Raw genomic sequence first — 25,517 nt, forward strand, 5'->3', positions numbered from 1 at the left:
GGAGCCAGAACGTCGCTCGTGTCCGGACCGACCAGAAGGGAGAAGACCCTTCTGCGCAAGCGTGTCTAATCGGGCGATTAGACGCTGAAATTAGACGGCACCATGGAGACGGGGACGCCAGCGCAGGGAAGGTAAGTATATAACTTCTGTATGGCTCATAATTAATGCACGATGTATATTACAAAGTGCATTAATATGGCCATACAGAAGTGCATAACCCCACTTGCTTTCGCGGGACAACCCCTTTAACTCTGCTCCATTCCTACGTGGACGCTTGGGACCCCTCCATTCTGGTTAACAGCAGACAGACCCCCACTGACCAGACGCGTCACTTATCCTGTTGGATAGGTTGGTGGTACTTTTCTTTAAGATGTGTCTAAGTGTAATCTGCAGTTGAGTAACTAAAGACTTTGTATTACAACTTTCTTTTTTTTCCTTTTTCAGGGCCTTGCGTGCCTTTCCCACTACGGTCATCCATCTGAAGGGCGCCTCACCTCCTGTGCCTTCATCGCCGCCTCTGCTCTTCTGTTACAGCTTTGTGACATCCCAGGGAAATGGCCGGTCGAGGCGGAAACTCTCGACCAAACGGGCCGGCTGCCGGCAATAAAATTTGCCAGTTCAAACTGGTTTTACTAGGGGAGTCTGCGGTGGGGAAGTCTAGTCTTGTCCTGCGTTTTGTCAAGGGCCAGTTTCACGAATACCAGGAGAGCACTATTGGAGGTTGGTTAATCTGTAAACCTGTCGTGTCTTACAAGTTTTATAATTATCAGCCAGCCGACTTGGGTCACGTGCTGCCTGATGGCGCTGGAGGATGTGAAGTCGGCTCTACGTGCCTTAGTTACTTTGCACGGTTTTAATTAAAATATGTATTCCTACAGGTGCAAGAAGTGAGCCCTTTGGCATGACCTTGATTCCTGTATGTATTACAAATGTAGCTTGATGTCAAACACCACAATGCCTCAAAGTACACAAGTAAGGGCCCTTTTACATGGAACGTATCGTTCAGATTCTCGCTGGTTCATGAGAACCAAACAAACTGACAAACTTGTTCAGTTTCTGCAGGCGAAAGTCAGATGATCGGCCCATGCAAACGGACATTAGTTCATCTATGGATGACAGATCTTTCGCTGTGAATGGAGACGGGCAGCCCAAGCGAGCGCCGGTGCGCTCCACCTTCATTCAATGAGCGATTTTATTGCTCCGGTGTGAAAGCACAGCAGCAATTACCTCTAGGACGACCGTTGGGCGCCTTAGTGACAGACGGCCATCCTGGGTAAAATCAAGTTAAGAATGGTTGGGAAACACTTATGTTCTGGAATGGCCGAGTCAGAGTCCTGAGTTTAACACTATTAAAATGCTGTGGCATGACCAGTAGAGGGCTGTTCATGCAAGGCATCACAGAAATATTGATGAACTGAATCCCACTTGCTGTGAGGAATGGTGCAAAAGTCCTTAAGGCTGTTCTAATCATATTTGCAGCTACACTCATAAAAACTGGGGGGGGGGGGGGGGGGTTGGGTTTTTTTTTTTTACAGCGTTTAAGCGACTGTTTGAATCGCCTGCTAGAAACGCTGTACTGAGCCTCTATTGATTTCAGTGTTTACTTTTTTTTCAGACGAGGGTTTTAGCGCGGTGTTCAACGCTGCCTATTCTATTAGTGTTTCAGCGTTTAACGCACCACATCACCTATTGCAATGATGGGGTGCGTTAACGCTGTCAAGCACGTTCCAAAACACTATAAAACACCATGTTTAAAAGCTTGCCTTAATGGATGTAATTGCTTCTAAAGCGATATCTACAGCTGATTACATTCAAAGGTTCACTTTTCTTGCACAGTAAATATTTACTTTGTACGATAATACATGATGCCTACAACTATTTGCATGTTTTATTTTAGTTGTATTAGTCTCGATTTATAGACCTACAGTCAGATCACATTGTATTGCTGAAATCAAGGTAATTTTAAATGACCACTTCCCCAATTCACACTTTACCTTCCCTACAGAAGTCGAGAGCGTTGGCCGTGTTTACACTGTTTTTCTGTGAGGGTGTCATTACAACAGACGTCAGTTTTACTGCCCTGCTTTCTACAGAGCCACAAAAGTCCATTTTGGGCAATCCGTTTATGTAGAAGGGGCCCTCAAAAATTATCAAATTGTCTCTAATATTTTGGGAAGTGTTTGTTTTCCCCTGCAGCTCCACCACAGGAGAAATGACGTATTACACTGATCTCATTGTAATCATTGGGTTCTCAGTGGAATTCACTGTTTACTCTGGCTATTCTTTGATCTAAAAGCATTTTCTAAATCTTGACTCTCTTTAAAAGACTTATCCCTCCAAAACTTTTATTGTGTATCTTTAGGGCAGCTGATAAATGGGTGATTGCTGAGGATTTGACCACCAGAACCCCCAGAAATTTCAAGAATGGCCTCAAGTTTCCCTAGTGAATGGAGAAACAGTATGCATACGTGACCACCGCTGCAGTCACTATCTTTAGGGAGATGCACTTGGCTTCTCCCTCAGTCTTATACAAGTAAAGAGGTGGTCACTCTTGAGCATTGCCAACGCCATTCACTAGGGGCAATTGGGACGCTCCATTATTGTGATCCCTGAGAGTCCCAGCCATTGGATTCCCAGTAAGCATAAATCTATCACCTATTTTGTGGATAGGTGATTTTGGTTGAAGGACCTGAGCTGCTAATGTGATTTCAACCCCACCAACACCAACACTCAGTTGGCTGTTAAGCAGTTAAGAAAAAAATCTAATTCACTTTAGTGAAGAAAACTTGGCCAAGGTGTTCCCTACAAGAGCCGTTGTGCCTCACGTTCAGAGCCTTCTCCATGTCCAACACCTGAGCCCTATAAATCGGTCTTTCTCTTGGTGATGGGTGATCGTGAAAGCCCGTTAGCTGCCGTCTGTGGCCTAGGCCTCATTTAATTGTAGATTTTAGAATGCTGCTTGTACGTAGAACCAGATTTCACCAGTTATGAATTTCGGTTAAGTCTGTTCCTTATTTCCTCAGATCTACGCTGGAATATACAAATCATCTGCATCTTTCCTCCTTGAAGAATATAGCGAAGGCTGCAATTATAAGCTCATTAAATTTACACACCAGCAATTAACTTTCAGTGTAGTCGGGGAAGAATTCTGTATTCGGCGCTGCTGCTTCTACTTCACCCCATCGTGTGATAAAGGCTGGCTTGTAACCGTATTAAATATGTAGGACTGGGGGGATCCGCTAAAGCCCCCTCCCCATGCTTTTTACATAATTCCTCTCTTCCTATAGACTTGGCGGCAGGAAGCGCTCCTTGCAGAGTAGGACAGGAAGAGGGGAGTCAGCAGGTTTTAAATCTAGCTTTGCTGTGTCAGCTGATTAGCGTTGGAGTACATATCAGTGTTGGGTCACTTCGTGTTAACCCCTGCTAGGCCAGATCTTCAAGGATCTGACTTTGAGAGAGATTGTTGGTGAAGGCACATTTAATCTGTAACCTCATGCCCTGAGTGCGGTTATACATTTTCAGGAAAACTGAGGTGCGGCCATCTCTGAACACACCAATCTCCACCGCGTACCTGGACTTTGGTCTGCCTTCTGTGAATGCCTGTCAGGTCTACACTAGCAAGCCTTAAAGGAATATTCTAGGACTTAACGATTGATAACCTATCCTCAGGGTAGCTCATCAATACTTGATCAGCAGGGGTCCGCTATTCGGGGCTGGCAATCGGAGGCCGCGGTGCTCAGGTGAGCTGACATGTCATGGTCATCAATGATGGCCTGTGACAGTAACTTGGTCCTATTCAAGTGAATGGGATTGAGCTGCAATACCGGGCGCAGCCTCTATACAATGTTCAGCATTGTGCCTGGTGTGGACTGATCTGGCTGCACCACTCACTAGTGTTGCTGCCACTTCAGTCAGGTTGATTGGTTGGAATACCAAGCAGTAGACTTCCGTTGATCGACTATTGATCCATTTAGGATAAGTCGGCAGTTTAGTCCCTGAAAACATGTTTAAATTAACCCCTTGAGCGCCATGATGCCAGGAGTTTGCTGCAGCCTCTGATTAGCTGCAGCTGTCGACTGACTCCTGGTGGCTGTCCACTTACAGAGAGGACAATGGGGCAGTGAGTGACTGAGGATCGAGTATATGGCTTTTTTTTAAAGCACTTGACCCCTTTAAGGTTAGGAGTACATATCGACTTCAGCTGCCACATGGGTCTCATGGCAAAAGATCGCTGTGTAGCCCTGCTACCTCACAATCATTGAAGTCAATGGGGTGATGTAAGACTTACAAGCTGCTGCAGGTTGCCGAAAAAAATCACTGATTTTATTTTATTTATTTTTGCAACCCGAGGTCGCAGTAACTTGCAAGTTCAATCGTGACCTCATTGACTTCAATGAGCGCAGGGTTGCTTGGTGATCTTTGGTCACGTGGACAAAGTGGTTACTATGTAGTCCTAGCGTTATATACTGAAATATAGAAATACTGCCAGGTATTATTAGCTGGTCTCTTAGTTGGGACTAAAATGAAATGCTCAAAAAAAAACACTTACTCTAGAACTAATTATTGTACCGCACACTGAAGGCTATATCGTGCTCTCCAAGAGAAAGGGATAAAGTCCTGTGTAGTGCAAAATGGTGCCAATAACTGCTTGTCCCGCAGAAGGTCCGCACAGCTCCATTGATAGAAACCGTACTTAGAATCATAGAATGGTAGAGTTGGAAGGGACCTCCAGGGTCATCAGGTCCAACCCTCTGCTCAGTGCAGGATCACTAAATCATCCCAGGCAGATATTTGTCCAGCCTTTGAACACTTTCGTTGAAGGAGAACTCGCCACCTCCTGTGACAACCTGTTCCACTCATTGATCACCCTCACTGTCTAACATCTAATATGTGCCTCCTTCCATTCAGTTTCATCCCATTGCTTACTTTATTTCTTTTACGCCACAAATACCTTATGTTGACACAAGACCATTTTTCTTTGTGCCGATATCTTGATGCACGTTGGATGAGCTGGCTCGCTGAAGAGCGCAGATCGAGCTCTACACTGATTCTATCCTGTAAGCACGGTTGCCATGTACCAAAGGCTATATATAAAGTGCTGTATGAAAGCGTTTTATACTTTTCTGCCTTGCAGGGTTTATATATTGGTCCCTTGAAGTAACTTTTTATTCTTCGTTTGCAGCTGCTTTCCTTACACAGACGGTATGTCTGGATGACACAACAGTGAAGTTTGAAATTTGGGACACGGCAGGGCAGGAGAGGTACCACAGCTTGGCCCCTATGTATTACAGAGGAGCCCAGGCAGCCATTGTGGTCTATGACATCACCAACACAGTACGTATTTTACACTGACTTGCCTATATACTTGCCTCCATAATTCTATATCATAGTGGTGTAAACCAGGGCTGCATAGTACACCTAGAAGGTTTGCAATGGCGGCTAACTTTGCGTTTATGTTCTGTTTGTCCATGAAAGGTTTTGTTTGGCTCAAAAAAAAAAGCTGGTGTACAATAAGAACCCTTTTACACAGGCTGAGAAATCACTATTGGCGACAATCTGAACGATTATTGCTCAGCCCGTGTGAACAGGCAGTTCATCTATGAATGACTGCCTGTTGATTGTGAATGGAGAGGCGGGCTGGAACGATCCCCAGCCTCCATTCACTAGACTTGAACTGTCCCGTGTAAAAGTACAAGCTATCCTCTCTGGGATGGCCTGTCTATCTGCGCCGAACAGGTCATCCCATGTAAAAGACCCTCATTTCTGGAATGTTTGATATGCAGCACGTTTTCTTGTGAGGTTTCTTTTTAAATTGAACCAAGCATTGAAGGGCCTTTTCTGCATTGAATCCAGTGATCTTGGATGTTAGGGCTCCTTCACACAAACATATTGTTGCAGCGTATTCAGTGCACAAGTTTTGTGCGCCAAATACGCTGTACCAATCTGCAATAGGCTCCCATGTTACCGCTCACACTTTGCATGAAATACATATGTAAGAAAGATTGCAGTGTGTTCCACCTTGGCACGCATAAACGCCAGGATGGTGCGTGGCGATTGGTGGCACACAGCATGTATGCAATGTCGGTGCGCACTTGCTGCATGCCTCACGACTTATCAAGTGCGGACGGCACTCATCGAATTACACTCGTGTGAAGCCGCCCTTAGACTTGTAGATCCTTAAGGGGTGAAGTAGGGCCCAACTCCTTGTTATGGGTACCTCTGGTGTCCCAGGTCTTGCACTCCTCCTGCTGCTGTTTTCGGGCATAAAGTCTCTAAAATGTTGACCGTCCTTTTATAAGGGGAGGTTTGCGTGTGTTTTTTTTTTCCACTAAGATTAATTCTCACTTTGATTGCCGGTCATGACGCAATTTGCATTTATTCGTACAGTCCAGGAAAAGTCATCTATGACCTCGTGCACGGAGCTTATTTGGGCTTTTGCTCCTCCCTATGGAATCATAGCTAGTTTGTGTGCTGCCATATGGTGCCACCACACTGCGCCATTTTACTGAGCGATGTGGCCCTAGAAATGCGATATCCCTGAAGTATAGCATATTGATGGGTCACAGGACTTTATTTATTTTTTCCTCTGGCATATGTGATTCATAAGAAATTAATAAGAGCATCTTGACCCATCATATGAAATTGGAGCCTACTAAAGTACAGTAGGGCCCCTTAAGAAGTTTTTGGATGCTGTGGTTTGGTATATTGTATGAGCCCTTACCAAAAAGACCTATTGTGGGGTTATGCACCTTGAGTCCATTTAACCGGGTTTTCCAGGATCTTGGGTGTTTTCTCTGTTGATGACCTATCCTCAGGATAGGCCATCAGTTAATGATTTAGAGAGGATCTGAAGCTCGGGATCTGTCAATCAGCTGTTTCCCGGCACCGCTGTCCGTGTGGACAGCGCTGGATACAGCGCGGTCTGTATTCTTGCAGTCTGGTCTGGTACTACAGGCACAGTTCCTATTAGAATCGATGAGGGCTGCGCCTGCACTTACAGCGCCAGCCTTTGCAGAGCTTGGAGTGATCTGCTTTCCCTCCTGTCTATTTTGTCGGTGATAACGGGTGCCAAAACAGCTAATCAGCCGGGATCCCGAGTGGCTTACCCAAACATGTGAACCATTGATGACCTAACCTGAAGATGGGTCCTCAATGGTACTTGCCTGGGAAACCAAATGACTATGGATTGATATTTATGGAATGAAGCTAACTATGTATTTTGTCTTCTGTCAGGAAACATTTGCCAGAGCAAAAAATTGGGTGAAAGAACTTCAAAGACAGGCAAGCCCAAATATTGTAATCGCCTTGTCTGGAAATAAGGCCGACCTTTCTAGTAAAAGAGCTGTAGACTTCCAGGTGAGTTACATTAATGGAGCCAGCAAGTAGTGACTCTGAAATGCGTTACTAGTTGCAGAACAAAGATATTATGCAGCTTTCTCCTTTCTGTTACTGCAGGAAGCGCAAGCGTATGCCGACGACAACAGTCTGCTCTTCATGGAGACGTCCGCTAAAACAGCCATGAATGTGAATGAAATCTTTATGGCCATAGGTATGGTTTACTTGTCCTCCATCAGTGCCCATGCACCCACACAGCTTATGTGCAGGCCTATCGACTTGTTTAGAGTGTAAAGGGGGTTTCACGACAGCCTGACGCTGAGGCTGTGCCCAGAAGTGTGTGGCAGCAGAGAACGCTCATGCCACACACTTGGGATACTTCAGGGCACAGCAGGGGTTGCTTTTTGGGTAAGTGCCGTTGTGAAACAACACCTTTTTAAGTACCTCAAGTCTACAAGTTAGTTTACAAGAGGTGCATGCTACAGTAGTAATTAGTAATGTGCCTTGTATGCCAATAACTAAGGTAAAGGAATCTTTGCCTTAGTCATTGGCATACAACAGCGTAAAGGCGGTTTCCAGTACTATAAAGCCCCATTTTCACACGATACCAACTGTCAAACGATGCCCGACAGCACGTCCCAACGAAGCTCGCTCCTGTGCGGTTACACCATTCTAGAACATTGCTTCTTTCAGTTACCCTTTCACATCGGCTCATCCGTGGAGATGTTAGCTGAGCTGATATCGATGACCTATCCTATTAGTCTTCCTCTTTACAAGTCACTGGTCAGACCACACATGGAATATTGTGTACAGTTTTGGGCATCGGTACCTATCAGAGCTTGAGTGAGTGCAACTAAAGTAATAAATAGAATGGGCGGACTTCAATACCCAGAGAGGTTACCTAGCTTAGAAAAAAGATGTCTGAGGGACGAGCTAATAGCTATGTATAAATATATCGGAGGGCAATACAGAGATATTTCCAAGGATTTGTTTATACCCAGGACTGTGACAGTCCTACGTCCAAAGTAAAGGTGGTTTCTATGCCAACATAGATGGGGGTTCTTTACTGTAAGAACAGTGAGACTATGGAATTCTCAGCCTGAGGACGTGGGGATTGTAAATTCGATAATATTGTATTGCTCAAGAGTGTCCAGTCCCCTCTTAAACTCTTAACTAACTTCAAAAGTGGTCCAGGGATTATTCCAATTTCCAGATTGGAGTCTGGAAGGAATTTTTTTCCCTTAAATGGAGAAATTTTGCTTCTACCTCATTGGGATTTTTTTGCCTTCCTCTGGATCAACATTGGGGGGTAATAAGCTGAACTGGATGGACATGTCTTTTTTTCAGCCTTACATACTATCTTACTATGATGGGTGATAAGAGTTATGGAACTGGGAAACCCCTTTAATACATTTTGTTAAAGCGGTCTGACATCAAGGAAACCCATATATCACTTGATGCTGGGAGGTTGTCACTGCCCTTACTGTGTGTTCAACCTGGAGCGTGATCTACAGTAGAATTGTACTACACTATCCTACCAAAAGTAATTGGACATCTGAGCAAGAATCAAAAGAAGGATTTATTTACCTATTTTAGTACTTGATGGGATTTTCTCTGGCTTTAATGACATCAGATACTCTTCTTGACATAATTTCTACTAATGTCTGATATACATTTTAGCTGGTATTTCCCTTCATTCAGCCTGCAAATGTCTGTCGAGTTCTCTCAAAGAAAATGGACTCTGTTCATATTTCCTGATACAATGTTAGTTAGTCCCAAACATGTTCAGGTCGGGAATGTGTGCAGGTCAGTACAATCATGGGACATTCCAGTCCTCAAACCAAAGTAAAACGGCCTTGGATTTGTGACAATTAGTGTCTTTTTGGGAAGCATTGTTGGCCATTCCCAGAGTATTCCTACATTGTCTAGTGTCAAGATACACTCCAATATTCATAGTTTTTGCTACAACCAACGGATTGAGACCATGCCTCATAAACATCCCCAGACCATAACGGAACCTCCGCCATACTTAACTGTTGGCGCAGCACACAAGAAAAAAAATCTTCCCCAGCACCCTCCACACCCAGGTGGATCCATCTGATTTTGAAGATAGACTAATGTGATTTGTCACTCCATAGAACATTCTTCCATTGCTCAACTGTCCAACGACTGGCCGATGCATCTTGGAGAGAACTCGACAGATATTTGCAGAATAAATGGAGGGAAGTACCAGCTGAAGTGTATCTGATGGAAGGAAGAGTATACCACGGAGAGTATACCATGTCAGCATGGCCAAAGGAGACCCCACGAAGTATTAAAAGATGCAAAGAAATATTAAGGCCTCCTGCACACGGGCGGAAATTCTGCGGCGGGATTCCCCGCAGAATTTCCGCCCGTACACGCCTACATCGGATTGCATTACAACACGCAATCCTCTGCAGACGGACACGATTTGTCTGCGCAAAACCCCGCACAGAAAACAAATCGTGGCATGCGAAGTGTTACTCCCCGGCCGCCAGCTACGGTCTGCACATGCGCTGGCACATGAAAGATCGGGGGCTGCGGGAGCAGGTGAGTGATGCGCTGCTCTCTGCAGGGGCTCGGGTCTGGCCCCGCTGCGAGAATTCTCACAGCGGGATCCGACCCGGCTGTCTGCAGGCGGCCTAATTTTGATTCTTGCTTAGGTGTCTACTTCTGCTAGGATAATGTGCATGCTTGCCATTTAGTTGAATTGTTGCACATCTAATATACATGGATAGGGCCAGGAATGCAGAAGAGATCTGGTCATAATTAGTGGCTCCTGAGCGGGGACTGATGAACATATACCTGTGACAGCGAATAACAGAACATTGAAGGGGGGAGTTAAAAGCTCAGATTAGAAATGGAGCATGCTGCACCTTCTGAGGACTGGGAAGGATATAGATTCCAATGGAGCATAGAGGCCAACATATTGCACTGACAATACAAGGCTGAATTGAAGAACATACACAATACCCAGTAATAAAATGCATCTGGGCTTAAGTATAGCAAAACCTACATTTTTACATTCCTGTGCAGAATGTTTTTCAACAGTTTTTTTTCTTTTCTCTTATCTACAGCCAAGAAACTGCCGAAGAATGAACCACAAAGTGCACAAGGTGCCCCTGGAAGAAACAGGGGCGTGGACCTCCAAGAAAACAACCCCCCTGCTAGGAGCCAGTGCTGCAGCAACTGAGTTAACGTTCTATCCGTTTCCACCGCCGTGTACTTCCTCATCGCTCATCACCTGGTGGCGGGCAGAGGGGAAACAAAACATAGAGATTTACAACCTAAAATGTCAAATTTGAAAAAAAAAAAAATAATGTCCAACAATAAAACCAACAAAGATGAGACTGGAAATCCACTTTAAGCCTAATCAGTACTTAGCCCCCTGTAGAATCAGTATGACCACCCTGGTTCTGGAGGGGCTAAGACGGGCTCTGTGACTTGTATCGTATCATTTATACCACCACTCCAGCTTCTGATTGATCGGCGTCCTTCCTGTTGGATATCTCATTCCACCTGCACTTTTTTTTTTTTTTTCCTTGTATAAATACTAATTCAATTTTTAAGTCTTAAGTCACTTTTAATATATATATTATAAATATATAAATACGAACTATGATCCGATTTAACCTCCTCCTATTTCCCCCTCCTGTTCTCCCTCCTCCGGTTTTGTGGGCTTGGTGTGACGGCTGTGAGAAGGGAAGGGGCAAGCTTTGTTTCTAAAGTTCTGGGAAATGGGCGACGCTTCTAATCAAATTCTGATGAGCTCCTTGTTCATAAGATCATTCTTAAACCGTATATTGTAAGGACAGAACGCTGTGTACATTGACATGCATATATGTATGGAGTGTATATGAATATATATATTTTTTTTCTTTCAACTGTTTAATCCCCTTAATACAGGATGCCTTTAAATTATGTTAATCCAAAGGCCTGTGGGGGGAAAAAGTGAGACGAATCAAAAGGACTCCTGGAATGTTATATCATTGGGGAATGTTACTTCGGCAGCCCCTTCTGTAATAGTTTCTTATACTCTTCCCATAAGGCAAAATCTATATGGATTACACTCTATCTAGACTCAAAGCTCTTAGTAAACAAGGTAAGGTTCCGCTCTTACTAGCGTCATGGCTTCCTGTCTGCGACGGGCTCATGGCTGCTATCGGGGCTTCATTTTTCAACCATTTCTGAAGGATCTCTTGACTTCTTCCGAGTTTCGGTACTTCGGAGGGTAAGAAAAGCACCGCAAAGTATACTTTTCTGCTTGTCAAAGTCACCAGAACCCCTGATGAAAAGTGGGAAAATGCAAGTGTGAACAGAGCTTGGAAGAGGCAGCCAAACCCCCATCTGCCATACAGCGGTTAGCATTCATCTTTGTCAGTTTTCCCCCAGGCTCCAATCCTCACGACGCCCCCAACAGGTCATGATTAGAGGATATCCTATAGAGAGTGCCTGTGGCAGTGTCTGAGGCACTGACAAACCTGAAAACCCGACCTGTTGAAGGGTTGTGAGAACTGGAGTTAGGGAACGTTGATCTATACTTTTTTTTTTTTATTTTTTTGCAAAACTGGACTCACTTATTTGATGGCACCTTTTTCCCTATCTGCTGCTTGGCGGCTGCTGCTGATGAAACACATGCAATTACAAACTTTTATCCAGGGGTGATTTATTTTTTTTCTGCAAACAGGTCAGAGTAGTGAAATAATGTAAAAAAAAAAAAAATTCTCACTCCTCGCCTGCTGGTCACTTCTTTGTTTCAGTGAGCCAGCGATGGCTCTGACAACAGGACCATGTGACTTCAGGCTATCTTAATTTCCCTTAAACCGGTGATTAGCCTGCGGCAGTCGCATGCCCCATTGGATGTCGTTGCCTTACAGCTGGAAGTAAACACCTGCCAAGGTTGGAAAGTGTAGCTATTTTGTTGTGTTCCACCACTCGGAGACTGTCTTGAGGTAGGGGGTGGGATTTCCTCCTAGATATAACCCCTTTAAAGGGAGCCTGGCCCTGTCGGTAACAATAAGCACCATAAAGTAAGTTGTGGTGCTTCTAGTTTAGATGATGTGGACTCTGTGGTGCGGTCTCTCTACTCACCCGGGCCACCATTCCTGCAGTGCACACTGCCAGCTCAACTTTTTTCGGAAGGCGTGCACTCTGACAGCCCCCCTTCCCTCCCCAGGATTCAGCTTGGCCAAATAGATGCATTAAAATATTACAATTTAGCTTTTATTAGAAACAAAAATCTTTAGTTGTCAATGACCAGAATGCATCGTAGATGTAAAATCAGCGCTGACTTGTTTCTGATGCAAACAGCAACAATAATCGCAGCCTTCGTGGCTACCATTAAGGCTGCTGGTTGAAACAGAAACACTTCAGTGAATGTTTTTCCATCTACAATGCATTATGGTTGTCATTTTAATATCTAAATATTCTAGAGAGATCGGTATTTTATGCATTCATTGGCTGAGCTGGACTTTTTTGCTACCTTTCTGCCTGTAATTGGTCACACTTCTGTGCTTGGTACGTGGTGTGAAGTTGGTTGGTGAGCTGGATTTTTCTTTTGAATTTTCTAGCTTCTGTAATGGATGGCGGGTTCCCTTTAAGTTACAAACTTTACATGAAAAATTGATGGAAATGGCCACTGCAATAAAAAAAAACTATTGGCGCTAGAAGCAAAAAAAATGAAAAACAAATCTAAGCTGGACTGCCATTTACTCTGACCATTTTTGTGCTTTTTTTTTTTGTTTGGTGGGGGAGGAAGAATTGCTCCCTGGTCACACAATCAGAATCCTGATATAAGAGGGCATTCTCTAGCATTAGGAGTTTTGCTAGGGGTGAGGTCTTGGTCTAGTATGAGTGGACGGTTTATTTATTTTTTTTGTCACTATATCCTGTTCTTCCATGTTATCAGAACATGAAAGCTTTGCCACTTAAATCTTTTGAAGGGGTTGGGTTGTCTCACTTATAAATGTTTTGCTGCAGAAGGCAGACAACGCCATACATAGCACAGTGGCCTGTGTTGGTACTACATGCAGGGGTTTTTTTTTTTGAGTGAATAGGACTTGGATTGCAGTACTAACCTGGGCCACGGTGCAATGTATGCCCTCTAGGAGGGCTGTATAAACTGAGCACCTTACCTTGTGTAGTAATTCACATGTTACAATGTGTCCTCGCTCCCTTAGAGGATGTTTTAGGGACCGAAGCAGATCATTACATACACGGACCTAAGAATGAGGAACAAATACGACCATGTATTTGGCCAGGACCTTTTGGGACTCGTATAACACGGCTAGTGCTCAGTTTATAGAGCCCTACTTAAAGGGTTTTTTTTTTTAAAGTGACTTTTGTGTTAAGCATATTAATAGACAATAAATACAACATATCAGAAGATTAATTATTTCTGTACTTGGAGGCCCAAGTGCTTTAATCCCTGTTGGTATAATTTGCACAAGGGCAGGAAAATGTCCCGTTTAGGTCAGACTTCACTAATACTACATTGGATGATCTCTACAAATCTCCCAACATGCGTAAGAGAAATGGCGTTCTATTCTCCTGCTTTTGGAGGTTTGACCAGTAAGGTAATGACTCTGCTGTCCACCACTATGCGATTTAGGTCACCTGTTCAATTTGTGTATGTGCCGTTATTGAATCACTTTTATTGGGGGAGCTGTGAAACAGATTTGTGAAGTACTAAGGCAACCTGAGGGGTCTTTGTCTCTCAGCCCAATCACTTGACCAAATAAATTGAGTATTAAGGGGATGGGAACTCCTATTTTTTTTTTCTTTTCTGTATTTTGTATTGTATGTTTTCTGCAATATGTACTCAATCAGTATATCTTGATAATACAGTACGTACCAACATGTACATGGTTTCCTCTTCTGTATGTAAAAGCTAGTTTTTGTTTTACTATGAAATCTTTAATACAAAGTTTTTTTGTTTTTCTTTCTCAAGAAAAAGGGAATTTACCAAAGTGGACTGTACGAGATTTTGTATTGTGTGGCATGAATGCTTTATGCTGGCAGATGTTATCAATCCTACATTATCTTATATGACTGGTATGTATGGTTAGAGAAGGTATTGCTGTTGGAGTGTCCCCTACTTTGGAGACCCCCTACTTCATAGTTGATGATAACCATCTGAGTGTACGAAGGGGAGAAAACTATGAAGCACCTCTCCTCTTGGATATCTGATATGTTATCCTATACATATGTTTAATATTATCCCATACATATGTTTAACGTGTATAGCTAGCAAACACCTTTTTAGCATGGAAGATCACCCTCTTTGACCATGCATACAGTTATAACCCCATTATACGAGGGGTGGTCATTAAAGATTTCCCCTGACCCACTTCCTGTGGACTGAGAGCAACAAAACTTGCCACAGTTTTTAGTCCTTCTCTACCTAGGTGCCACATAGGGACATACACTTCTCCCATCTCTTTATGCAACTGGAAACACCTTGCAGGTAGAAGTCGACAGGTCAATCCAAAAGCCACGTTGTGACTTTGGAAAGAGGTTGAAGTCTGATGGTGTGAGGTCGGGTAAATAAGGGGGATGCAGTAGAATTTCACACCTGCAGCAGCGTGCTTCTGTCTGGGCACCATGTGAGTTGTGAACTGGGACGTTGTCTTGCAGAAGGTGGACACCTTTGGTAAGCATGCCACTGCTCTTGGTTTTTATGGCCTCCTGCAGTTTTTGCAGCAGTGAAGCATACTATGCCCTAGTAATCGTGGCACCCTTTGCTAGGAAATTCATCAAGACTGTGCTGGTCCGAAAAGACTGTGACCATGACCTTCCCTGCTGAGGGTCCGGCACATGCCGCCTTTCGAGGCAGTGAGTCCGGGTGCTTCCATTGCATCGACTGGACTTTAGTCTCTGGATCATAGGGACCCAGCTTTCATCCTGTGTGATCATCAGTCTGTTGGAAAAGCCCTTCTGGTTTCTATGGCACATTGTCAAAAGAGCCTTGGAGCATCCGACTTGGTCCTGCTTCTGGAAAGGTGTGAGCATCCGGGGGAAACCTGACGAGACGATACCTTATGCATATGAAGACTGTCTGGGGGTGATTTTTTTTTTTCTTTCCCCCATGGACCCCAACACACTAATCTTGACATTTTGGGCTAGGTCTTAAATGGTTACATGATGACTTTGGTGGGTGGTGTTTTCATCGATAGAGTGCGCTCACCCTGAAATTAGAGCGGTTTCCACCGAAGTCTTACCCCATTTGAATTGACTGCCAGTTCTTGACTACTTCATAGGATGGAGAATCCTCCCCATAAACCTTTCATCTCAGCGACCGTCTCCCTTGGTGTGCGTCATGTCAAGTAAAGAACTTGATGACTGCCCTGTATTCCACTGAGTCCATTATCAGACCTCGCACCACTTCAGCACCTGTCAAAGGAGGACTGTTATCAGTTCGGAGTTGCAAATTGGCACCTAACCTATAGAGACTTATATCATTACACATGTGCAGGTTCAGCATCCTGCACTAAATAGAAGTTGGTCAGGGGAAATCTTTAATGAACGCCTCTTGTAGCCTATCGGGCTGTACACAGGTAGGTTTTGTGGGGTTTTTCTCTCCACATGTCCGATAGCATGTATGAAAACTCAGGGTGTGTCCTATCCCTGTCCAAATCATGGATGGGGAAAAAAAGACATGCATTGGGATGCCTTAGGTCTGTATATGTTGGACAGCACACAGACTGGTGTGTCCATGTGCTGCCTGATGCAAGTTACACCTCAGTCTCGTAGGTGGAACCCATAACTACAGCAAGTGTTCACTAAGCATAAGGCCAAAGGCACAGGAGCATATTTTCGGTTTGTGCGCCGCCTGAACCGAAAACAGATTAGACTCTGACAGCACATGAACCCATAGAAGGTGTTGACAAGTCCTTGGTTTAAGAAAAATGAAATAAAATTGATATTGAGCAAAAAAAAATTTAGTTTTCGCATAGCCCCCTCAGATATACACTTATGTTACAACTTGAACCCATGCAGATATAATTAACTTGGTTGGGTGACAAACAAGGTGCAGCCGCTGCAGTGTGAGGTCGCCGCTGCAGTGTGAGGTCGCCGCTGCAGTGTGAGGTGGCCGCTGCAGTGTGAGGTGGCCGCTGCAGCGTGAGGTGGCCGCTGCAGTGTGAGGTGGCCGCTGCAGTGTGAGGTGGCCGCTGCAGTGTGAGGTGGCCGCTGCAGTGTGAGGTCGCCTCCTCAGTTGCAGGTTTCTTCAAATTGCAAAATGATTGCTAGTCTAAGTTTACCAGATCAGTTGAATAAGGAGGATGAAGCAGCACCTCAAAGCCCAGAGCAACTAGTTTACTTCAAGTGGTGGCTGCTGTGTGGGAGGAATGAATGTAGTGAAAAATGTAGTTGCAGGCGCAATCCCTTTTTACAAAGACGCACAAGATGTGTTTTTAAGCTCAACGCCTGTGGTTTTTTCTTTTTTTTTTATTAACCTTTAAGCCCAAAATAGGCCATGTCCTTAAGTGGTTAAAGGACAAAATGATTTTTGGCAGATTTTCATCTCTGCTTTTCAAAAGTCATAACTTTTTTTTTTCCTGGCGATGCAGACATATAAGGGCTTGTTTGCGTGGCGAACTGTAGTTTTTTATTGGAGCCATTTTTGGGTACATAAGACTAGATTGTAAAACTTTTATATATATATTGATCAGTGAGAAAAAACGCATCAATTCTGCCATAGATTTTTTTTTACAGTGTTAATTATGCAGCATAAATGACACTATTCATTTTTTTTTTCTGCGGGCTGGTACGATTACAACAATACCAAAATTCTTACTTTTTTTGGTTTTTCTACTTTTCTGCAATAAAACACCTTTTTTTTTTGGAAGTTTTTTTTTTTCTCTTCTAAATCGCTGCATTCAAAGTAAGTCCTGCAACTTTTTTTTTCCATGGATGTAGCTCTGGGAGGGCTTATTTGCAAGATGAGCTGTAGTTTTTATTGGTACCATTTTGGGGTACATACGACTTTTTTGATCACTTTTATTGCGTTTTTAGGGAAGCTAAATGCTAAAAATTAGCATTTTGCCTCAGTTTTTAAGCAGGTTTTTTTAACACTTTTTTTTACGTACAGAGTTAAAAGCATATGCAACTTATTCTACGCGCTGTTACGGACGCGACAATACCAAATATGTGGGATTTTTTTGTCCTTTTTTTTTTTTTTTTTTTTTATGCGAATATGACAGCACAAAAAAGTGTTTTGTTTTTTTTTTTGTCCTGCCATACCTTATCGCTTATACAGCAATCACAGGCTATGATGATGGCTTGCTATGGCACCCGGAGGCTTGGATATAGCCTTTTGGGTCTGCCAGCTACAGTGGCCTATGAGGCTTAACCTCTGTCTGACCTCCATAGGTTTTCTATTGCACTACTATACTGAAGTATATTTGAATGATAAATATGGTTATACTGAAGTCCCCTGATGGGACAAAAATAAAAAGCTAAAGTTTAAAAAAGATAAAATGTCCAAACCGTACATGTCCCCGTTTAACTATGTAAAATAGTAAATCACATATGAGGCTGTGCACGCCATGAAAAGTAAATATAAAAACCATGGTGAAAATGGCTAATTTTGTGCCTCTCGTCTTACAAATAACAGCAAGTGATCAACAAATCGTACAATTAAAAAGTACAATTCATCCTGCAAAAAAACAACCTCACACAGCACCGTTGAGAAAAAAAAGTTTAAATGTTCGGGGTCTTTGAATGCAGCAATAAACAAATACATTTTAGTTAAAAAGTTGCAAAAAAAACCCAAACCAACCCTATGTGAATTTGGTAGTGGTAGAATCGCACTGGCTTGCTGAATTAATTCAGCATTTTATTTATGCTGCACGGTGCATGCCATTAAAAATAGAGTAAACGTGCTAGCATTGCAAATTTTGTTAATCTTGCCTCTATAAAAAAAAAATGGAATGAAAAGTTATAAAAATGTTTTATGTCCCAAAAATTGGATAAATGAAGACTAGAATTCATCCCGTAAAACGCAAGCCCTCCAAGAGCTCCATCGATGGAAAAATAAAAATATTATGGCTCTTGGAATGCGGCGACATGAAAGCAAATCTTTTTTTTTAAAAAGTTGTTTTTTTTTTGTGTACAAAAATAGCAAAACTTAATAAACTTGGTGTCAGAACTTAATGACCAAGTAAGGTGTAAACAGGCCTTGTTACTAAGGGGTTAAGAAATAAGAGCTATCTCTGGGTTTCCCAAAAGCCCTGCAAGGGGGTGTATGCTTCGTTCCACTTCTAGTGTAATTTCCATTTCTTATGTGGGTGGTAAAGGGAAGTGTGTTCTGAGGTATTAAAGGTGAGGTGAGGGGGGGGGGGGGGGGGTTCAGTGACTTAATGATATAGTAAAATAGACAGTTCTACAAATTCTTCAGAAAAGAATTTGTGCAGTTGAGTACATTACAAACCACCGTATTTGGGAAGCCTAGCGCAAAGGGGTTTTTCCATGACTTAAAATTACTTTACATCCACTCTGGCCTTCCTGGTTGTTGCTGACCAGGACATGTGACTGTGCCAGCCAATCATTGGCCAGAGCAGTGACCTCCTAGAGCCAGTGATTGGCTGCAACAGTCACATGACCTGGTCAGCAACAACCAGGAAGGTCAGAGTGGATGTAAAGTAATTTTAAGTTGTGGGAAACCACTTTTAAGACCCAATTAAAGCGGGCTTTCATTTATGTTCCATGGCAGGATCAGTGACAAGTAGATGCCCCTTCTGCACTTTATTACAACATGTCTGATCCTGGCTTCCTCCAACATCAGTTTTGCATGGAATGGACTGGCCACTATGCACCTTAGATTCTGCTAGCGGGCAGGATCCATTCTTTTGAAAGCCGCGCCGGAGGATCACAACCTCAGTGACAGGAAAATGTCTCTCATCCGCCCGTACATCGCACGAGCGCGATATCACAGCATGTTCTATTTTTTGACGGTTGTTTTCAATGGGACCTTTAAAAAAAAAAAAAAAAAAAATTGCATGGCACTTGCATACTGTGCGCTGTGCATCCGAGTGGGAAGTTTTTAATTGAAATCAGTGGAAAACACTTGCGAACCACTGACGTACGTGAAACACACATGAGGACCACAATCTCACAAAAGTGATGAGTTGTTTGTAAATGAAAAACTCCCCTTATAGGTGTGAAAACCCGCACGTTGGCAAGCGTGATGTTGGTGAATCCGAAGGCCGGTTTCATACCAGCGTATATGCAATTTGGTGGCATAAGTGTAGCATGGGTTTTGGGTTTTTTTTGCGGAATGAACGACGCTCTTTTAGGCACACATCGGCGTATTTTACTGTAGTTTTTCACCGGTAAGGCATGTTTATTTACGTATAGCAAACAATTGTAATGGCTTACACATGACGATTATCGCTCAAAATTCGCTCAAAGCCATCTTTTGAGCGATAACTGCTGCATCTAAATGCACGGACATTGTGCATTTTTCGTGCACGATGTGTTGCTTGCTCAATTCTAGTTTTCCAGATCTGAACGAGGAACTCTTATCAGCGATGCAAGCTGTTATCACAGTCGGCAGCGCTGATAAGATTCTTTCCACTCGTGTCCCACTGGTACTTTACAGCAGGATATGAGCTGTAAGCACTGAGAACAATGCAGCTGTTTGTTTATGCAAAACAGCCGTCTTGTTCGCCAAGCGAACAATCTTGCGGTGTAAGTGGGGTCTAATTAGTGAGTAGTAGATGTGTTCTTTACCTGTGCAATTATGCAGTGTTTCACGCATGTGCACCCCCAATTGACTTCTACAGAAACCTTTTGGTGTGCAAATACGCATAAAATTAGAACATGTTCTATTTTTTTCCTGCACAACCGGAATCACATGCAAAATATGGAAGTGTGAATGCACCCATTGAAATCAAGGGGTTCTATCCTCCGCGTAGTGTGTATGTGAATTCGCCCGTGTGAAGCCGTCTTAAGCCTTCCCGTTATTTGAACTTCCCCAATAAGAAACACAGATCAGTTGTGACACGGTGCTAATGCGAGCAAAGATTGCTTTTGTGATGATGAAAGCTACACTTCTCTTTCCAGCACCAGTTCCACATAAGACATTTAGCTGTTGTTGGATGTCCCCAGCTGGGGTCGGAGATCTAATTCAGCGATGTCTTCATTAATTATTGATCTAGCCTCCAGCACTTCCTCACCAAAGTAGAAATCATGTCACTGAAATGACCAGCGGGGCATTTTGTGTAATAAAACCCACAACACTCCGCTTCCCCAGAAGATGATGTTCTGTACAATAAGAGGGGCAGCTGGGGGGTTATAAATAGTGTTGAGTCAGGGGTTCCGGGCGCTTCAGCCTCCCGGCCATAGAAGTCATTCACACTTTGGATTTCAAGTATCATTACAGAAGGTGTGTTTTGCAGAAAGAGTAGAGCCTGGCAATCGATTCGGATCCATGCGGTCTGCTGCTTAAAGAAGACTCTTCTGCGTTTAAAATCATTTATTTATTAACCCATTAGCAAGAAAAGAAAAGGGCTTTTTAGGCTGCTGTTAGATGAGTGCTAGCGGCTGCTGCTCATGCTTCCATTTTCTCGAAAATTTGCCGGGCTCTACCTGCAGGTGCAGCCTGACAAGTAGCGCTGTTAAACAAGCATTGACCCTTTCCAATCCAATTTCTATCCTGGTTTTCCTAGGGGGCTTACTCTTTTTCTGCCGTTATACAACGGAGCTATATGCTAGCTAAAGCCAGTACTGCATGAGGTGACACGTTGGATAGGCTCCGACAGCAGAGAGGCTGGAAATATACAGTAAGAGAACTCCGACGGACATCATCCAACATCGGAGCTGTACAGCCTTAAATCATATAATGCCTTCAGACGGCAGACAGTGGCTTGGAAAGGGTCAATGGCACTTGTGTAATAGCGGCCGAAGACCATCTTCACACACAGCAGAATTGCTGCAGCGCTGATGAGGCTCACCGCTGATTTCTAGCTGGCTAGAAATGAGCGATGAACAAACAGTGCACGATGGCAACGCGTTTAGATGCAACGATTATCGCTCAACAGACTGCTTTTGAGTGATCATCATTGTGTTTAAATGGGCCTTTACTCTACAATGTGTGCTCGTACCCTTAGGCTAGGGCTAGGCAGACGGTTTCTTGATATTTTGTTGCATTGACCTGATCTGTGTTGTAGAGATTTACAGTGGAGTTAACATAGCCTCCTATTGGCCCTTACTGTACTTTCGTGTGCCTCTGATTTAGTAAGAGAATACTTCTATTATACAATGCCATACATTGTCAAATAGAGTGCATGTTGCTCTATACGGACCGACTTACAGGCTTTGCGGATATGACCTTGCTTAATACCTTTTAAAGAGGTTGTGGCAAGTTATAGAGTTATTACTAGAGATGAGCGAGCATACTCTCCAAGGGCAATTACTCAAGCGAGCATTGTCCTTAGCAAGTACCTGCCCGCTCTGAAGAAAAGATTCGGCTGCTGGCGCGGGGGAGTGGTGAGTTGCAGGAGGGAGCAGGGAGGAGAGAGGGAGAGAGAGATCTCCCCTCCATTCCCCCCCGCTCTCCCCCGCCCCTCCGCCGGCACCCGAATCATTTCTTTCGAGCGGGCAGGGACTCGCTAAGGGTAATGCTCGTCGAGTAATTGCCCTTAGCGAGTATGCTCGCTCATCTCTAGTTATTACCTTTTCTAAGATAGGGGATAACTTTATGATTAGTGGGGGTCTGACTGTTGGGGCTCCCACCTATCCTGAAAATAGGGGTTCGGTTGGTCCCCAAGTAAATAAAGTGAGGGTTACATAGCTGCACTTCTTCCCCATGCATTTTATTGACAACGCCAGAGATTACTGAGTTCAATAGTTTCGGCAGTCACCAGTGCTATCCTTGAAGTGAATTGAGCAGAAGAGTACCTGTGCAACTTCTGCTTCATTCACTCAGGGGCCAACAGCTGGGACCCCCACTGATCATAATGTATGGGAGATTTATAACTTGGCACAACCCCATTAAAACGAAATTCTATCTTGATTTTTGCCAAAAACTGTTTCAAAGTTATGGTAGGGTCACTCCACGGCCCCTTCAAACAGCTGATTAGATCAGCTGCCAAGAGTCAGACCCATCTTCTATTAAGAGGTCTTCCAGGACTTTAATATAGGTAATCGATATTTAATGTCCTCGGAACCCCTTATATATATTATATTTAAGAAAAAGAGTAACGTGATTTTATAAATAGACTGCCCCCTCCAACAAATGAAAGTTAAAAGGATAGACTATATAGCTCCTCAAACTTCTAGGCCTTTTTGTTTTAGAGGAAATGTAATTGAACATTAGAGATAACTTCTGCAAGCTGCTGATATTACTCAAATACTCTATATAAACACACTGCTAGTGATCATGATTTTCATGTAGCTACTGACAGCACTCCCATTGACATTATATTTTAAACCTCCGCATATTGAAACAACCTTTGACTACAGCAAATGTAGATAAACTATATGTTTTTGTTATTCTCCCCCCCACCCCCCCCCCCCCCCCACCCCCCGATTCCAAATTCAATGGTTTCCAAATTGAAGAAAAAGCCATGCTCCGCTGTCCGACAAGTAACCCACTTCAGATATAGTCAGATTTTCATCATTTTGGAATTTCTTCTAGAGAGTTGTTATATTACACTATATATTTTTATATTATGTTCTTGTCCCTTTATTTTACAAAAGGTAAGCAGATATCTCTAACTTTTTTCCAGAATACACATTAAAGATCAATTATATGCCATTAAATACATTTTCCCCAGAAACCAGACAGCTTAAAAATCAAAAGTAATTGTATCAAATCAGCAAAACTCATAATTTATTAACATAAGAAAATAAAAATATTCAATTTATTAAACAGTTTGATATACTTATCAGAAATCCATTTGGCTGCACTTCATAATTTGTAAAACCCCCCAAAAAAGAATTAGGAGAATGTTCAAAAAAATGACTTCTTTAAGACGAAGGTTTAAGCCTATAATTTTGGCTGTTCTTTGTTTCCTTGCCCAGCTTTTGGTCTGCTGCTTGTCTGGATATAAGTAGGATTGGCACGTTCCTCTCTTGTAGAGCTGGAGTAGCTTGCCGTGGGATCTCTATTTTCAGTTGACCATCAGTGGTTAAAATGCAACTTGTATCTTCTGCTCGTACATCCTGGGGAAGATCTGTCTCCTTTCTGAAGATCTCACACTTGTAGGAAAAGGAACCTTTCCCATCATTATTTTTTGTTTCCTTGGCTCCAGTAACAAGTAGTTTCCTTCCATACAGTTTAACGGTGAGCTCATGGGGGGAAAAGTTCTGAACTCCCAAAGAAAGCGTAAACCCACCATCGGTGGACTTGACTTCTCCAGAAGGCATAAATGATGGAATCGTATTATCTTCAAGAACCATCTCCTCCAACAACTGCTGGTGGAGTAGCTCCATATCTCTCATGTTGGTTTTTATCTCCTTGATTGTTCTAATCATGTCCTGCTCCATCCTTGAAAATACGTCTGTAGAAGCTGGCCAGAGGGGCTGTATGAAAGACCTCCATGGATCGTTGTTCCTCTGCAGATGAAGGCACAACATTGTTCCTCTCAAGACAGATTTGCTTATAGTGTTCTATCTCCCAAGACTAATTGTGGATCTTCGATTGCTATGGACTCTTTTTATACTGGCCGTTAAACTTCCATACGTGTCTAGAATTCCTGTGAGATGGGTCATGTTACATTTATTGGTAAACATTGCTGTACATAACTTAATGACTCAGTCTCCTTGTCTCATGCACTGAAATAACACTTCTGACGTAACATTGAGTCTTAAGTTTCAGGCCTGTACTGATCAGTAGCAGGAAAGATTCTTCCAGCATTCACTCATTGTTTCTTCCCCTTGCTGCGAATGTGCGTGCATAGAATACTAGTCGAGCTGAATATCTTACTATTTTAGACACTGCCATATATTGCCACTTTCATTGATGGTCTACATGCAAGGTCTACTTTATTTTAGACTGACATTTAGGCTGACAGGTTTTTTTGTACATAGTTGGCAATGTATGTAGCAGTATGAATCAAAACTTTAATTGTGCAATCAAATGTGTACATCTGCTGGCAGATTTCTATCTCATATCAACAGACTCACCCGCTTGGATATACTCTAAAAAGGTATACCTTAGGCTGCACTATTAAAAATTATAAATATGTAATAATTGCAGGTCTCATTGCATACCAGCTATTTTCTGCTAGACTGTACCCTATGTTGAGATACGTTGCAACCAGAATCCCAGTGTCTATTAGCTAGATCCTACTTTTCCTCTTTCCACTTTCAAAAGCTTACCATGGGAAAAAAATGAATTCATCATATTTTCCCCATCTCCCTCAAACTCACCTTTAGACCTGTCAAACAAAGTCAGTGGCTTCATTGATTCTCCAGTCCCACTACTTTGCTGCCTCAGGATAAGCTTTGTTTCTGCCCTGTCCTTCAAGCCATACATACAAGCCCTTACCACCTCTTGGATACAATCTTTCCTCAAACTAGAGTCAACAAAAAGTTGTAATGCCTGCCCTCGGCATATACCACCTAAACTACTGCTACATCCTTCTCTGTGGTCTTCCAACTACCAGGCTTGTGCCCCTCTGATGTACCCTCAACTCTGCGGCACGGCTAATCCATGTCTTCCTTATACCTCCCCTGCCAATCCCTTCAGTTGAATTCCCATTGTCCAGAGAATTCAAAATATTCTCAATGACATACAAGACCATCCACAATCTGTCATCACCAAACCTCCATACCATAGCTCCTCACAAATGATCTCCAGTTGTCACAATATCTGATTCTCTGCTCTCCTCTTGTCTGCTCCTCGCACAACCAAGTCCATGATTTATTCCATGCATCACCGTACTCTGGAACCCATCAGACTCTCCACCACCTTTGAAACCGTCGATAACGCTACTGCCACCACACCACCCTTCCTTTTGTAGATTGTGTCCTTGAATTTCACGTCTACCCATCTCTAATTAGTGTGCAACATCATTATTGAACAAAGTCTGGTGAAGATCCACCCAGCGGGTGCTCAATTCATATGTGATACTTAAATTTTAAGGTAAAAGGGTTGCATCTGTAGGTGAAAATCATCCGTCCGTCCACCAGTAAGCGTGGAGATAGCGGAGCAC

General features: G+C 43.2%; 2 protein-coding genes across 2 annotated transcripts in view; one reads left to right on the plus strand and one right to left on the minus strand.

Annotated features, from left to right (window-relative positions):
- RAB5C (RAB5C, member RAS oncogene family) overlaps nucleotides 1–14,218 on the plus strand; it is a 37,493-nt gene extending 23,275 nt beyond the window's left edge. The window contains exons 2-6 of the mRNA XM_066587318.1: nucleotides 445–720; nucleotides 5,183–5,334; nucleotides 7,234–7,356; nucleotides 7,456–7,549; nucleotides 10,434–14,218. Of these exons, the coding sequence (XP_066443415.1) occupies nucleotides 555–720; nucleotides 5,183–5,334; nucleotides 7,234–7,356; nucleotides 7,456–7,549; nucleotides 10,434–10,549 (651 nt within the window). The 5' untranslated portion in view covers nucleotides 445–554 and the 3' untranslated portion in view covers nucleotides 10,550–14,218. The remainder of the gene's footprint in view (nucleotides 1–444; nucleotides 721–5,182; nucleotides 5,335–7,233; nucleotides 7,357–7,455; nucleotides 7,550–10,433) is intronic.
- Nucleotides 14,219–23,199: 8,981 nt separating this feature from the next.
- LOC136587479 (heat shock protein beta-11-like) lies at nucleotides 23,200–24,010 on the minus strand. The gene has a single exon (XM_066586061.1). The coding sequence runs from the start codon at nucleotides 23,935–23,937 to the stop codon at nucleotides 23,329–23,331; it is 609 nt and encodes a 202-aa protein (XP_066442158.1). The 5' UTR covers nucleotides 23,938–24,010; the 3' UTR covers nucleotides 23,200–23,328.
- Between the last annotated feature and the right edge of the window lie 1,507 nt (nucleotides 24,011–25,517).

The sequence above is a fragment of the Eleutherodactylus coqui genome, chromosome 13, assembly GCF_035609145.1.
Source record: "Eleutherodactylus coqui strain aEleCoq1 chromosome 13, aEleCoq1.hap1, whole genome shotgun sequence".
In the NCBI taxonomy this organism is placed as follows: domain Eukaryota; kingdom Metazoa; phylum Chordata; class Amphibia; order Anura; family Eleutherodactylidae; genus Eleutherodactylus; species Eleutherodactylus coqui.

Bases quoted from the DNA above. Each gene is read 5' to 3' on its own strand.
- LOC136587479 (XM_066586061.1), bottom strand. From the start codon at position 23,937: ATGTTGTGCCTTCATCTGCAGAGGAACAACGATCCATGGAGGTCTTTC.